This window comes from Elgaria multicarinata, chromosome 4, assembly GCF_023053635.1.
Source record: "Elgaria multicarinata webbii isolate HBS135686 ecotype San Diego chromosome 4, rElgMul1.1.pri, whole genome shotgun sequence".
NCBI classification, from domain to species: Eukaryota; Metazoa; Chordata; class Lepidosauria; order Squamata; family Anguidae; genus Elgaria; species Elgaria multicarinata.
In genome coordinates this window covers 78458072-78472255 of record NC_086174.1, presented here as the reverse complement: position 1 = coordinate 78472255, position 14184 = coordinate 78458072, and the positions used below count along the sequence as shown (strand labels likewise).

Below are 14184 nucleotides of genomic sequence, written 5' to 3'. Positions count from 1 at the left end.
CCGGCACCTCACCCATCTTCCATGATTTTGCAAAGATAATAGACAAAGTTTCTGAGAGTTCTTCTGCTAGCTCCTTCATTACTCTTGGATGCAGTTCATCAGGCCCTGGAGATTTAAACTCATTCAAGGAAATTAGGTGTTCTTTGACCATTTGTTTATCAATCTCAAACTGCAATCTTGCCCCCTCAAGTTCTGCTTCACTTTTTCCAGAGGGGTCATAGACCCGCTTTTGGGAGAAGACCGAGGCAAAGTAGGAATTGAGCACTTCAGCCTTTTCTTTGTCGTCTGTTATCAATTTGCCATCCTCATTAAGCAGTTGAACCTCTGTCTTTTACTACTCACATATCTGAAGAAAGCCTTTTTATTGCTTTTAGCATCCCTCGCTAATCTCAGCTCATTCACAGCTTTAGCCTTCCTGACGCCATTTCGGCACTTCTGCGCCACTTGTCTGTACTCTTCTTTTGTAGCCTGGCCTTCCTTCCACTTCCTGTATGTATCCCTTTTTGTTTTCAAGTCATCTCTAAGCTTTTTGTGGAGCCACATTGGTTTCCTCTGTTGCCTTCTATCTTTTCTCCTTGTTGGAATTGTTTGTAACTGTGCCTTTAAAATTTCATTTTTTAAATACTCCCACCCATCCTGTACTGAAGGAGCACAAGTTGTTCACCCCTGCTATAGTCAGAATTAGACCTGATTGAGAGGAGGAGAAGGAGAAGGAGAAGGAGAAGAAGAGCTTGCTGTAAAATGGTGGACAAGAGAGTACTTCCACATTTGTAGAAAGATACAACCTGTGCAAGCCTTTACAGTGGTGATACAGCTAAAAGGAGGCAAGGATTTTGTTTTAAACCCCATTTTTATAGGCACGCAATAATTTAAATCACCAATATGCAGTAAAAATATGGCTCTGTTTAGAGCCGTATAATATGAAAATATGTAAAATATATTTTACAAGCTAGTCTGCAATAGATTGGAAGCTTTCATTGAGTATCTACTAAGATATGCAGGCTTCTATACATGATGTGCATTTTCAGAAAGATTAGCTCTCCATGATCATTCCCCAGCAGCAGCTAGTGTTGTTTCTCCTCCTCCGCTCTCCCCCTGGCCATCAGTAGGCAGAAAGGATTTTTTTAAATACGTGGAGCAACAGTCCTTAGTGGTAGAGGAATGAACTTATTTATTGGCTTTATAAGTAGAGAGTGGCCTTGCAAGGATAATTAAAACAGGGCAGGAGTAAAAGATTAGGGTTTGTGATAATTTGTGTTGTTTTTAAGACCACTTTGAAATCCATAGTACACATATTTCATTTTTACTTATTTTATTTTTTATTACATTTATATCCTGCCTTTCCCCCCTCTAGCAAGGAGCCCATGGCAGCTTACATGGCCCTTGTCCTCTCTTTTTTATCCTTACAACAATCCTGTGAGGTAGGTTAGGCTGAGTGTGGAGTTGAACCCAGGTGTCCAGAGTCCCAGTCCAATACTCTAAGCACTATACCAAACTGGCTCTGCAATGAAAAATAGAATGAGTTGTAATATGCAAACAACCTTTCTACTAAGCAAATAAAGCTTTTGAGTCCACATATTGCTTAGATGGAACAGCAAAAACATCCTTTTATAAACAAAACAAATTATAAACATGTAGATCAAAGAGTGCAAACCCTGGAATCATCTTGCATTTCAGGCTATAATGCTGTCTGAGCTGTTTGTTTATGGACTTCACAATAAAGGTGTTTTGTTGGCTGCCTTTGCTAGCAAACAGCAATAAAAACCACAAAACAAAACAAAACTCTGAGAGCGTAAGATTTATTTCTTTGCAAGAGAAAATGAAGGAATAATAAACATAGGAGGTGAAGCCGGTGATCTGCAAGACAAGGCAAGTGATGCAAAAGTAATATTTAAGCACAATATCAATTCCCAGTGAAATAATTAGGGTCCAGTACACCTGTGATTCAACTTGTCATGCTTAAAATCCGTAGGCTGTATCCAGTGCTACAAGTGGACCAGTGGAACGGATTCTCTTCCTGTTCACCCCCCCCCCCCGAAGCCCCTTGCACACACCCCAGATCTGCTCTGGAGGGTTCAGGGATGCCTGGTTGCATAATGTATATCAGAGGTAGTGTGCTAATATACACCCTTTGCTGGGAAACATGGTTGGGAGGGGGCTGTTGCACTTGTGTCTTGCTTATGGGTTTCCTGTGGGCAACTGGTTGGTCACTGTGTGAACAGAATGCTGGACTAGATGAACTCTTGGACTGATCCACCATGACTCTAACGTTTTGATGTTGGATGTAGTTTCATATATCAGCCTTCTCCAACCTGAGAAGGCTGATATATGTAGGCTGATCTGCTAGCCTACAACTCCAGCATTCACCAGCCCAGTTGGCATGGGCCTACAATTTCAAGGGGACCTACTCAAAGGCCCCTGGTAGAGGCAAAGGGGGACCCTTTGGTAAAATTTGTTTCCATGGTGTTATAGAGGTCATTAAGAAAGAATACCACACTTTCCTCATGTGGGAGGCTCTGGCAGATGTTGAGGTCGTGTAAAGCATCTGCAAACTACTATAAGTGAGGAATCACGAGCACACAATAAAAGCCTTGTGTAGAAAGGCTCAAAGAAAGAAAGGCTTTTGGCCCTTTTCTTAGAAGGCATGCAGACATAAAAATAAATAAATAGGGGAAATTACTATGTGGAGGATTTGATTGCAGAACCAATAGTTCTCACTTCAAATTTGTTCCCACAAGGCTCATTCTTTAACAAGCCTTCAGCAGTGACAGGTATCCTCTCCTCTTGACACTATATCCTGGGAAGAAAAACTGGAACTTGGCTAAGAATATTAGGTCAAAGGAACAGCAGATGTGCCAACTGTTCTGTCATATTGTTTGAGAGGGGCACAATGAAAGTGGTTCTGTGTAAGGGTGCCTAGATCAGCAGTAGAGCATTTGAGGGCCTATCAAGTGGTGCCAAGCTAAAATATGAGTGTCCCCTTTGGGCTTTCCCTTTAATCAAGCAGCAGGGAAAATCAGAATGTGCCTTCTAAAATGTGTGTACTGCCAGTATTTGTAACAAATGTCCTTTTGGACATATACACGTGGATCATGGTCCCAAGGAGTGGTGGCTGAGACCCCTCTGCACAAGATGCTTCACCATATGATCAGAGAGGGCCACAAAGTGTGGTTATGCACACTCCAGTTCTCTAAGTGGTGAGAGGTCTCAGGAGTTTCAGCACCTTCCTAGGCTCAGTTTCCTTTGGAAGGAGGACAAAGGAGGCAAATAGCATTTTTGTAATATTTGTGTTTTATTTACAAATATACAGGTTGGGCATAGGTGGAGGTTCGCAACTTTAAGACTCCAAAGTCCACTGCTACCACATCAGTTTTCTGGGGAGTCAGCCAGAACCTTCAGATCCTTGCGGAGAGAAATTCAGCCCTCTCTGTCTTTTAATCTGAATCTCGCTCCCGCCTACCTCACTTGCCAGTATGACATTTTCTTTCCCTTTTATACACAGACATTGATGATCACATTCCTTAGAAATAAAGAGGCATCTGCCCCGACACAGGCTCAGAACACCAGACCTCACGTCTGCCACCACTTCTTATGGGGCGACACAGGCTCTGAACACCAGACCCGGCCGAGGCTACTCCCTGCTCAAGCCAAGCACCACCGCTTGATACGCCTGAGGCAAGGGATAAAGCCCACCTTCCTCCAAACTATGTGGAGAAAGGGGTTTAAAATGGAGAATGGGTTTTAATATATATAATATAATGCGCTGTGAGTTATATCTGCTTAGGTGAATGATTGTCAGAGTGGGTGCTGAATGATGTAAACTTAAGATGATAAATGCCAAACAGACATGTGGGATTTTTGTGGTAGTTTTAAAACAAACAATCAAAATTTATTTTTAAAGTTCATAAGCTTTGTTTCAAATAACAACATTTAAAAACCTTTTTGAAACCTTCCATACAATCCTGTCACTCTCACATTCGCGCTTTCCTTTCTCTCACACAATCACTCTTGAACTTTCTTTATTCTCAGTATTGATTAATATACTTCCACTACATGCACACCACACTCTAAAGACACCACTCACTACACTGACTCTCAAATTTCCCAAAACTTAAGTACCATAAATACAGAGAGCACTACAGACTCTAAGAGTCCCTAACAAGTCTCCCTGGAAAGAACTCTCAATCCCCTCAGTCATTCCCTTATATATCACTCCTCCCCCCCTCCCAAGACATCCTAACTCCGCCCACTCAGGCCAACATTCTACAAACCACAGACTTACAAACTGCAGGCATACCTTTGGGAATTGACTTGTGGGGTGTAACGCCACAGCATCCCCTTCAGATATTTGGTGGCTATTGATAAAAAAAAATCAGATGACCGCCATAATATAAGGATATCTGTCAACCTAAACTTGTCAAACCAATTTTGACTGGATGATGATGGAGGGAAATCACACTTCCGCGTCTCCACCCATGCGTTTATCCCTCATTACTTCCTCTTTTGAAAGCACGAATGCACGTGCCCATTTGGTTGGCCGTTCTGGTCGGGCTGCTGCTCCTGAACACAGCAGGAGATAGCAGCAACTTCTGTCTTAATTTTAAATTGGACTTATTGGGGTGTTTTTTGTGACCCGAAGAAGGCAAAAAGGGGCACTCAGTGCTCGGGAGGCAAATGACGTTGTGAGAGGGACCCGTGAAAGTCCATGAGTGCCCAGTAAAGAGCACTCAATAAAACGCTCATCTGAGGGAGCTCAGTGATTCACTTAAGTGCTGAAAGATTAGACAGCCCCTGCCTGCACCTTCACAATCTAATAGACATGATACAAAATGGGAAAGGAATGGAGAGGTAAGAGGCAAGCAAGCATTGGAGCAGCGGCTCCTTCTCTGGCTGACAGATGGTGCCGGGTTGGTGTCCCCTAGCCATCATGTTCCACCCGGGAGGTGGTCAGGATAATTTTCCCCCCAACCCCTTTTCTCATGGAGACTCACCATAGTGAAGACCTTTTTATTCCCTCAGCATTTTAACAGTCTATAAATTTAATTTTAACTTGGCTGTTTTAAATCTGTATTTTAAATTTGTATTTCTGCACTGCTGCTGATATTATTATTATTATTATTATTATTTATTTATTTATATAGCGCCATCAATGTACATGGTGCTGTACAGAGTAAAACAGTAAATAGCAAGACCCTGCCGCATAGGCTTACATTCTAATAAAATCATAATAAAACAATAAGGAGGAGAAGAGAATGCAAACAGGCACAGGGTAGGGTAAACAGGCACTGGGTAGGGTAAAACTAACAGTATAAAGTCAGAACAAAATCAAGTTTTAAAAGCTTTAGGAAAAAGAAAAGTTTTTAGCTGAGCTTTAAAAGCTGAGGTTGAACTTGTAGTTCTCAAATGTTCTGGAAGAGCGTTCCAGGCGTAAGGGGCAGCAGAAGAAAATGGACGAAGCCGAGCAAGGGAAGTAGAGACCCTTGGGCAGGTGAGAAACATGGCATCAGAGGAGCGAAGAGCATGAGCGGGGCAATAGTGTGAGATGAGAGAGGAAAGATAGGAAGGAGCTAGACAGTGAAAAGCTTTGTAGGTCAACAGGAGAAGTTTATATTGGATTCTGAAGTGAATTGGAAGCCAATGAAGAGATTTCAGAAGTGGAGTTACATGGTCAGAGCGGCGAGCCAAGAAGATGATCTTAGCAGCAGAGTGGTGAACAGAAACCAACGGACTGATGCAAGAAAAACGAAGGCCAGTGAGAAGAAGGTTGCAGTAGTCCAACCGAGAAATAACCAATGCATGAACAAGAGTCTTGGCAGAAGAGACAGACAAAAATGATCAAATCCTGGCAATATTATACAGGAAAAAATGACAGGATTTAGCTACTGCCTCAATATGAGGAATAAAGGAGAGCGAGGAATCAAATATAAAGCCAAGACTACGAGCTTCCTTGACTGAAGTAAGTGTAACATTATTGACAGTAAGAGAGAATGAGAGATGAGGAGAAGGTTTAGGAGGAAAAACAAGCAATTCAGTCTTTGCCATATTAAGTTTCAAACGACGATGAAGCAACCAAGCTGAGATATCTGAAAGACATGCCGAGATATCCGGGTTCTGCTTTTATATTGTATTTTATATCATGTTTTTATACTGTTTATTTTATACTTTGAATGGTTTTAATTTCTGTGAACCGCCCAGGGAGCTTCAGCAATAGGGCGGTATAAAAATACAATAAATAAATAAATAAATAGCATGATCATGGCCAATTTCTGGAAATGCTGCAAGATCTTGGGGAGTGGCTAGAATTGTGCAGCTATTCTGTCTTTCCCTTAATGAATTTTCTGTGGTAAGGAAAAAGATGGAAGAAGCAGTGGGAAAACCTGGGAAGGTAACATGTGGAAGACCGTGGGACGGTTTGCACAACATGACAGTCCATAATTAACCTTTGGGGAGCCATAGTGTGTGTTGGCCACCATTTTGAATATTCAACCCCCAGCCAGGGGTTGTCATCTTGTGCGAAACCGGCTACTGTTGGTTTAATGCAAAGATTAACATGGTCTGTTGGTAACATTATGCAGTTGCTGGGTTCACAAGAGATGACAAGCAGCAGCTAGTGGTTAAATATGCAAAATGGTGGCTGCAGAAACGCAAACACACAACATGCTTTGTCAGTTTCTGCAAATCAGGTCAATGGTCTCTGGACCCCCTGTAAAATTTCATGAATGAACCAATGCAATGGCGTGATAAAAGCCTAATTTGGAAGCACCGTGAGATATCAGATTGAAAGTTGCCGTGAAAATTTGGCAAAAACTTTTTGGGTTACAAGAATAAACCCATCTTGATTCTTGCAATTGTTTTAGAAGCTGGAGAAGAAAGATGTAAAACACAACACCCTGCCTGAGATATCTTCCTTGATATTGAAAGATGGAAACATTGGGATGGAAGTTGGCATGCACAACCAGGAGAATGTCCTGCATTTCAGGGACAAAACCCAGTTCAGTCCTCTCACTCTCATTTTCAAGAGGCCAGGAGCAAGTGAGATCACTCAAACATTATGGAAAGCAGCCCTAACTGCTTCATATCATAAAACCATGTTTGTGCACATGAACTTACTTGGCAGTCAGCCTTTCTACCTTAGAGCTATTTCTGAAGCCCCCCAAGCTGCCAAATTGAAAGTCACACCATCCCAAAATAATATACCAACGCACACAGATCCAGCATTAGGCCAAATAGCTACAATGAATATGCCTCTTATAGGCTTGTGTTCCAGGAAAACTGAAATCTCGCATGCATTTTTTTAAAGTAATACTTTATAAAGCACAATATTCCAGTCTTTGAGCTTTCATACACATCTATTTGAAAGCAATTTAATTATCACTTACGAGATTCTTGCTTCACATCCGTTGGTGTGCATTTCCACTGTTCACAGATTATGCTTTCTCTATTTTTAGAGGTCCCGTGTCCTCTCTAACAGAAATCACTTCCACACCTCTGTCCCTCCCTCAGTGGCTGATCCGTTCTGCAATGTAACTCGACGTAGGTTCAACCTCAGAGGCATTTTTCTAGTGTGCACATGTGCAGCAAGAAACGTCTGTCTCGCATACACAAGGCGGCCCTTTTCAATCCCACACTAATCTGGACTATCACCTCCTGGTCCTAAACGCACAAGTTTTAGCGCACGGGTGGACAATTTATGGCCCTCCCGAAGTTGTTGACCTGCAACTCTCATCAGACCCAAGCAGCCTAGTCAATGGTGCGGGATGCTGGGAGTTGGAGTCCAATAACATCTGGAGGGGCACAAGTTGCTCACCTCTGCGCATAGCACAAGCCGCGCATGCAGGTAAGGAAAAAAAAGGCGGAGAAAAGTCCACACTGCGAGAACGAGGGAGTCAAGCGATCGCTAATCGGATTAAGAGATTTTGCTCATGCAGCGTTCCCATTTATTCCTGCTCGGGGGATCGATCTCGGTATACTCGTGTGGAGGGACCCCCTTTCGCAATCATCACGGTGATGCTTTGAAAGAACCTTTCGCAGCTCCCAAGCGCCTCCCAGCCGCCGCTGCTAGCCCAGCGTCTGAGCCGCGCCTTCCGCCTCCCTTCCTTTCACTTGCTCTTTGCTTTCCACTGTCACCAAGGCCTGGCAGGGCGAGAATCGAGGAGGAGGAGGAGGAGGAAGCGGGCAGGGAGGGGAGCGGAGGGAGCAGCAGCAGAATCAAAACAAGCGAGACACGCCTTTCCCCTGGCTTGCACTTCTTCCCGTGGCCAGGCGGCTGTGGTGTGTGTGTGTGTGTGTGTGTGCATGCGACGGGCCCGTTGTGCGTGAGAGGGGGAGGGCGAGCTGGCTCCTCCGCCTGACAATGGAGCTGCAATAAGCCGAGGTTGGTGGCGGTGGTAACAGCAGCAGCAAGCAAGCGAGGCGGCAGCGGCGGCAGCAGCATCCAGCGCCTCCGCCACCGTCGCCTCCTCCTCCAGTTTCCCGCTGCTGCCGCCGCGACCCGCTCCTCCTCCTCCTCCTCCCTTGGCGATGCCGAACCAGAAGAGTAACAAGGGCAAGAAGAACAAGCGCGCTAACAGCAGCGGGGACGAGCAGGAAAATGGAGCCCTGGCCACGGCGGGAGCGCCGGGCGCCGGAGGAGCCCTGGCCGCGGTGGCCGTGGCGGGAGCCAGCGGGCCAGCAGCGGCTGCAGGAGGAGGCGCGGGGGGCTCCGGGGGAGCGGCGGCCGCGGCGGGAGGCTCGGCCCCGGGCGACTCCAAGAACGGTAGGACGGGGGCGGAGGGGACGGGCGCGGTGGGAGGAGAAGAAATGCAGCCGCGATGCAATGCGCGGCCGGGCAACTTCTCTCTTAAGCGCTTCCTTCCTGCTCCAGCCGATGGGCAGGGCTGGCTGGCTGGCGGCGGCGGCGCCCTGCTCGTGGCGAAGCTGCCCGGGCCTTCGATGGCGCAGCAGCCCAAGCATGCAAAAAAGAGGGCGAGCGGGCCAGGATGGAGGCGAGCAGGCGGGAGGCGCAGGCCCTCCTGCTCCCCGCTGCCTTGAGTGCCGCCGGCTTGTTGGCGGGGAGACTGTTGCTTTCCTCGCCAAAAAGAGGGCGCTTGCAAAGGCGCGCACACACGCCTGGCCTGTAAAAGGAGGATTGCAAACACATGGACCCAGACCATGCATTACTAGGAAAGTGGGTTCCTGTGCCTTCGGGTCTTGATTTGAAGGGTCCTTCTCCCTCTGCTTCCACCCCCCCCCCCTTTTTAAAACCTCGTATCTGGCTAGGAAACAGAAACTACTTGGGTTGCAACACTTCTTGCCCCAAAATTCAAGGGTGATCTATGAATAGACGGTTAGGTTTGGGGCCTGGTGTACCCGAATCACACTTCAGCGATAGAAAGGTGTTTCTCTTTCCAGCCGATTTGTAAAGCCGGGGATGTCCTGTGTACTAAGTCTTTTAGGACTTACTCACAAAGGGTATAGAGGACTGCAGCGGTGGTTAAGTGGCCGAAAATATGAACATGTGATGCACATGTTTATAACCACCGCGGCCCTATAGTTTGTAGAGGCTAGACTTTGTTTTAACACAACCAAAACGTGTTATTCTATTGAAAATCCGGTCTGGTGATCCTCATATCTTGGGGAGCAGCAGCCAAACGGGGTAGACTGTAGATCGTTTCATTGTTACACAGCTCCATATGCTCAATCCTGCCCCCACCAACTGTATGGGCATAGAGACCTCATCTATCGTTATCTGTTGAGGTCAGAAGCCCACTCATACTCAAGTGCATGTCTTGTAGCATTCAACTCGCTCATATGTATGTTGAGGGTCATTAAGTGATGACTGTTAAATTAAAAAAAAGTCTCCCTCCCATCTTCCTGACTGTTAGAGCAGTACGACAATGGAATCAGTTACCTAGGGAGGTTGTGGGCTCTCCCAAACTAGAGGTCTTCAAGAGGCAGCTGGACAACCATCTGTCAGGGATGGTTTAGGGTGGATTCCTGCATTGAGCAGGGGGATGGACTCGATGGCCTTGTGGGCCCTTCCAGCTCTGCTGTTCTGTGATCTGCTATTTTTAGAGTGAGCAGGAACAGAGGACCCCAATAAAGAACTTGAAAGCCTCGTCTCCCCCCTCTCCCCCAATTATTCTGACTGGATAATATATGCGGCAAATCAGTATTTCTGTATCTTTACCCTGCAGAGTAGGACAGACTGTATTGCTCAGAAGTAGTACAGGCACCACTCCATGTTGTTTTAATATCCTCCCTCTAAGAAAAGATAGGCATATGTCTTTTTTATATGTGTAGAAGGGTAGGCCTCTTTTCAGAGCTTCCTTTAATCTCGTTAGAAACCCGGTTATTGTATTTTTCCAAGGAGTCCGTGAGAAGGCCAACTTACAAGCTAGGCAAGACAATGAAATCAATTCCAGTTTCAGTTGAATATATTTATTTATTAAAGAGCCAAGCAGAGAGAAATTGAGAAATAGTCTGTTGCTTTTAGAAATAAAATGAAACATCAAACTAGTTCACAAGACTCATGTACTGAGATCCTATGAGTAACTCACCAGAGCAGTTTACAGAGGTTGTCCCTGTTTGAATGGTTAGAAACCAGTTGCTGAAAAAAGAATTGTCCTGTATTTGCAATAAGACCAGTGTGTGGAACAATATGGTCTAACTTCTGTTGTGCTTCAGTATACCTACACACTTAAGCACCTACCTGTAGTGAAGTTTCTACCCACCCCCACCCCCACCCCCATTGCTAAGCAATACTTTACACCTCATTTTGGGGCACTTTCATACCTTGGTCATTGTTTTCCCAGTGTAATATGGTTTAAGAACAGAAATTAAGTAGTAATTTTAAGAAGGACCAATATAGGCGAGAAGTCACCTCATTTACTTCTTTGACAAGCCAGTGGTAGCTGCCAGGTTACCTTTGTAGTTCTCTGTGTGTAAGAATATATCAATAAACAAAATTATTTCAGTCCAATACATAAACATTTGGGGATCATTAGTGTAAAAAATTTTCACCAGGAAAAGTGAATGAGCTGGTGAATTAGTTCATCAGGGAATGGGTCCTTGTTGAGAACCATCTTTTAAATGCTTGAATAAATAGTAGGAGTAGAAAGGAAATGGGGCAATGTTTCTGCCTGCTACAGTACAGTAGACTCGTCCAAAAACATTGTCTCCAGGTTACTAATGCACTTTTTTCAGCAGATCAAAATTTGAATTCTGGAGTCACCTTCATCCAGGAGTAGCTTTTGGCACAATGCCTGCTACTGACAAAATATAGCAATCTGATAGTTTGTACTAAATTTAGGACATGAGTTCTGATGTTCAGCACATTTGTATGAGGTCTGATACTGCATGTGTGTAAGGATGGCTATTTTTGTATCTCAGCAGAGATATGTTCCCAGACACTGCTGGGTCCTCTTCCACAAGCTTTCATGGTGGCTCAGAAACAGTGTCCAGAGGTGATGGGAGGCAGGAGAGGGATTTGATCCCTTTGCAACTTACATACTGTTCTAAAAATCTGGGGGATGCTGAACCACCAATCTGTAGTACCTGTGCTCAGCACCTGTGTTTTTCAAGCAATACTTGCTGAGCATCTTTATCCTAATCTAATTCTAGCTCTCCTGATAACAGGACTTCCCCCCTGTTTTCTAGGTTTTTATAGAAAACTTACATTGGGCCTTGTGATGGATAGCTCGTTTGACAGTCATCAAAGCACATGTGTGACACTTGCAGGCTCTCCCTGGAATCCTTAGAATTCCAGTTTGCATTTTCTAAGAGGCTGGTAGCTCTGATAGTGGCAGAGATAAGTTTGAAAGTATTATGCAGAAATGTTTAATGAAACGGAGACAAGTAAAAAAGAAGAAAAAGGCCCAAATCCATTAGTTTTTAGGAACCCAGGAACATAGGAAATTAGACTATGACTGGGTTCAGACAACGCGATAACCAACAGTGATTTAAGTAGCCGACAGTTGGTTATGTAACCCACTGTGGATTATTGTGTTTTGTGAAATAACAAACATAAATAATCAACACTGTGCAGAGTTGGCTATTTGAACCACCGTTGGTTATCATGTTGTATGGAGGGCACTGTGGGTTATTTCCTTGGCCACCGTAGGTTATTTCATCAGCCACAGAGTCAGAAGTCAAGAATAGTAAAAGCAGTGGCTGTTGCTCTAGTCCAGCCTGCAGGATAGATTTTCGGCAGCAATAGCTGATGGGATACTAGCAGGAAAGAAGAAGGGCGATGAGTGAGTCAACTCAATGTGGACTAATAGTCAACTCAACACTGATCCTAATCCACACCATGGTTCATTATTATCATATTGTTTATTATCATAAACAATTGTTGAGTTGATTATTACCCCACTGTTGACTATTGTGTTGTCCAAATGCAGCCTATGGGTCCATCCAGCCCAGAATTGTTAACACTGCCTGGCAGCAACTCTCCAGGCAGGAGTTTTCCCAACCTTAGATGGAGATGCTGGGGATTGAACCTGGGACCTTCTGCAAGCTGAGCATGTGCTCTGCTACTGAGCTGTGGCCCTTTCCCACACTTTTTCAAGTTTCTTGACTTAAGATTGTGAACCAGAAAATATTTGTGTACATACTCTTGTAGATGAGACAAATTAATGTGTTTTTAAAAATTATTTCTGGTTTGGGAGCTCCTAAACTGAAAAGTAAATAAAACACAATACTGTGGGTGCAAAACTCGCCTGTCATGGCTTTAATTGACTCAAAATGTGTGGGTCAGTGTATTTCAGAGTAAGTGCGACTTACAGTTTTGGCACCTGCCACATTTATGAAAATGTGTACATTATGGATAATTTAGAAAGAGTCAGGGTGCAAACTAGGTGCACCCCTTTATGGCCTGATATATTTTCAACTGAATTCTAAGGTCAAGGAAGCTGTCAATCTCTGCCTTACAATCTCTGCCCTCTTCACATCATGCACACTAACCTTACATATTTTTATACTGTTTTCCAGTTCTCAGAGCTGTGTATATTGCACCCAGTTCTTTATATTCAGACCTACTCAGCGTAATGAGACTATGGGTCAATTTGCATATACATGTATAGCAATGAATTGCTAAACATTTGGTGGCTCATAATTTAATATATGCAGTCATGCCATTAAAAAAGCATTTTGTTATCAGGGTTATGGAAGTTCTGTCTGTGGTGCCTGTCTCATTCTGTCTCATTCACTGTCTGTCTCACTCACATTATTATGCTCTTTACCCTTCATGTTGCAGTCTTCAAGTGATAAACATGCATGTGTGAACTATCCCTACATATGCCTTAGAAATAGGGTAACTGAGAATTGAGTCAGAGTTTCTATATGTTATAGCCTGCTTAATTGCAATGCAATATTATATTACATTGACAAAAGTTGGTAGGTTGTGGGTGGGCATTGGGACATTAGGTTTGGATTAAGAACTCTAGTCCATGTTTTATGGCCATTAACCTGTTTAAGTTATAAAAGAGGTGGTCTCGAACTTGAGAAAACACTTTCTGAACCAATCACGACTGCTGCCCAGTCATGGCTGGTACAGAGGCATTGTTTATGACTAGTTTATATCAACTTCTTGTGCCACGAACTTTGATATAACTTATGTTGAGCTAGCATAAGGGACTTCTAGCACAGCACCAATAGCATTAGCTGGCACAACAGGATTCCCCGGAAAAGCTGTTGTGCCAGCAAATGCTATTTGTGTTGTGCTAGAGGTCCCTTACTCAGTGCAATGTAATTTATGCTAGCACTTGTATCTAATTGGATACTAGCTAAGAGCTAATTGAAACACATGCCTCTCAGCATATAGAATAGTTGGCTCAGGGGTTGATACCACCTCAGAATTCACAGATACTGGATACTTGAAAGTGCCCCTCACTTCCCTGTTGGTTAGGTAGATTTCCAAATGCATGGATCTTTTGATGTGATTCAGAAGTGATATAGGCCCCTGAGAGGGGTGTACCAATGTGTCCAAATTGGCTCTTGGTGGGAATTGGAGTGAAGCATGCTTGCAAAGGCTTGTTTATTATTCATAGTTGTTGCAGAGAAAGTGCCATTTTTAGTTGATATAAATCAGCATTGCAAAACTTTACAAATCCCAGGCATGTAAGATTTGTTTATTTAGCTTGTCAGTAAAACAATCCCAGACCTGCAAGGTTTGTCTTATATAGGTCACATGCAAGGTTGTCCTGA

At 44.1% G+C, this 14184-nt stretch overlaps 1 protein-coding gene across 1 annotated transcript in view; it reads left to right on the top strand.

The window, feature by feature from the left end:
- Nucleotides 1-8486: 8486 nt before the first annotated feature.
- The window catches only part of HECA (hdc homolog, cell cycle regulator), a 30375-nt gene continuing 24677 nt past the window's right edge, over nucleotides 8487-14184 (top strand). The window contains exon 1 of the mRNA XM_063124599.1: nucleotides 8487-8755. Within this exon, the coding sequence (XP_062980669.1) occupies nucleotides 8521-8755 (235 nt within the window). The 5' untranslated portion in view covers nucleotides 8487-8520. The remainder of the gene's footprint in view (nucleotides 8756-14184) is intronic.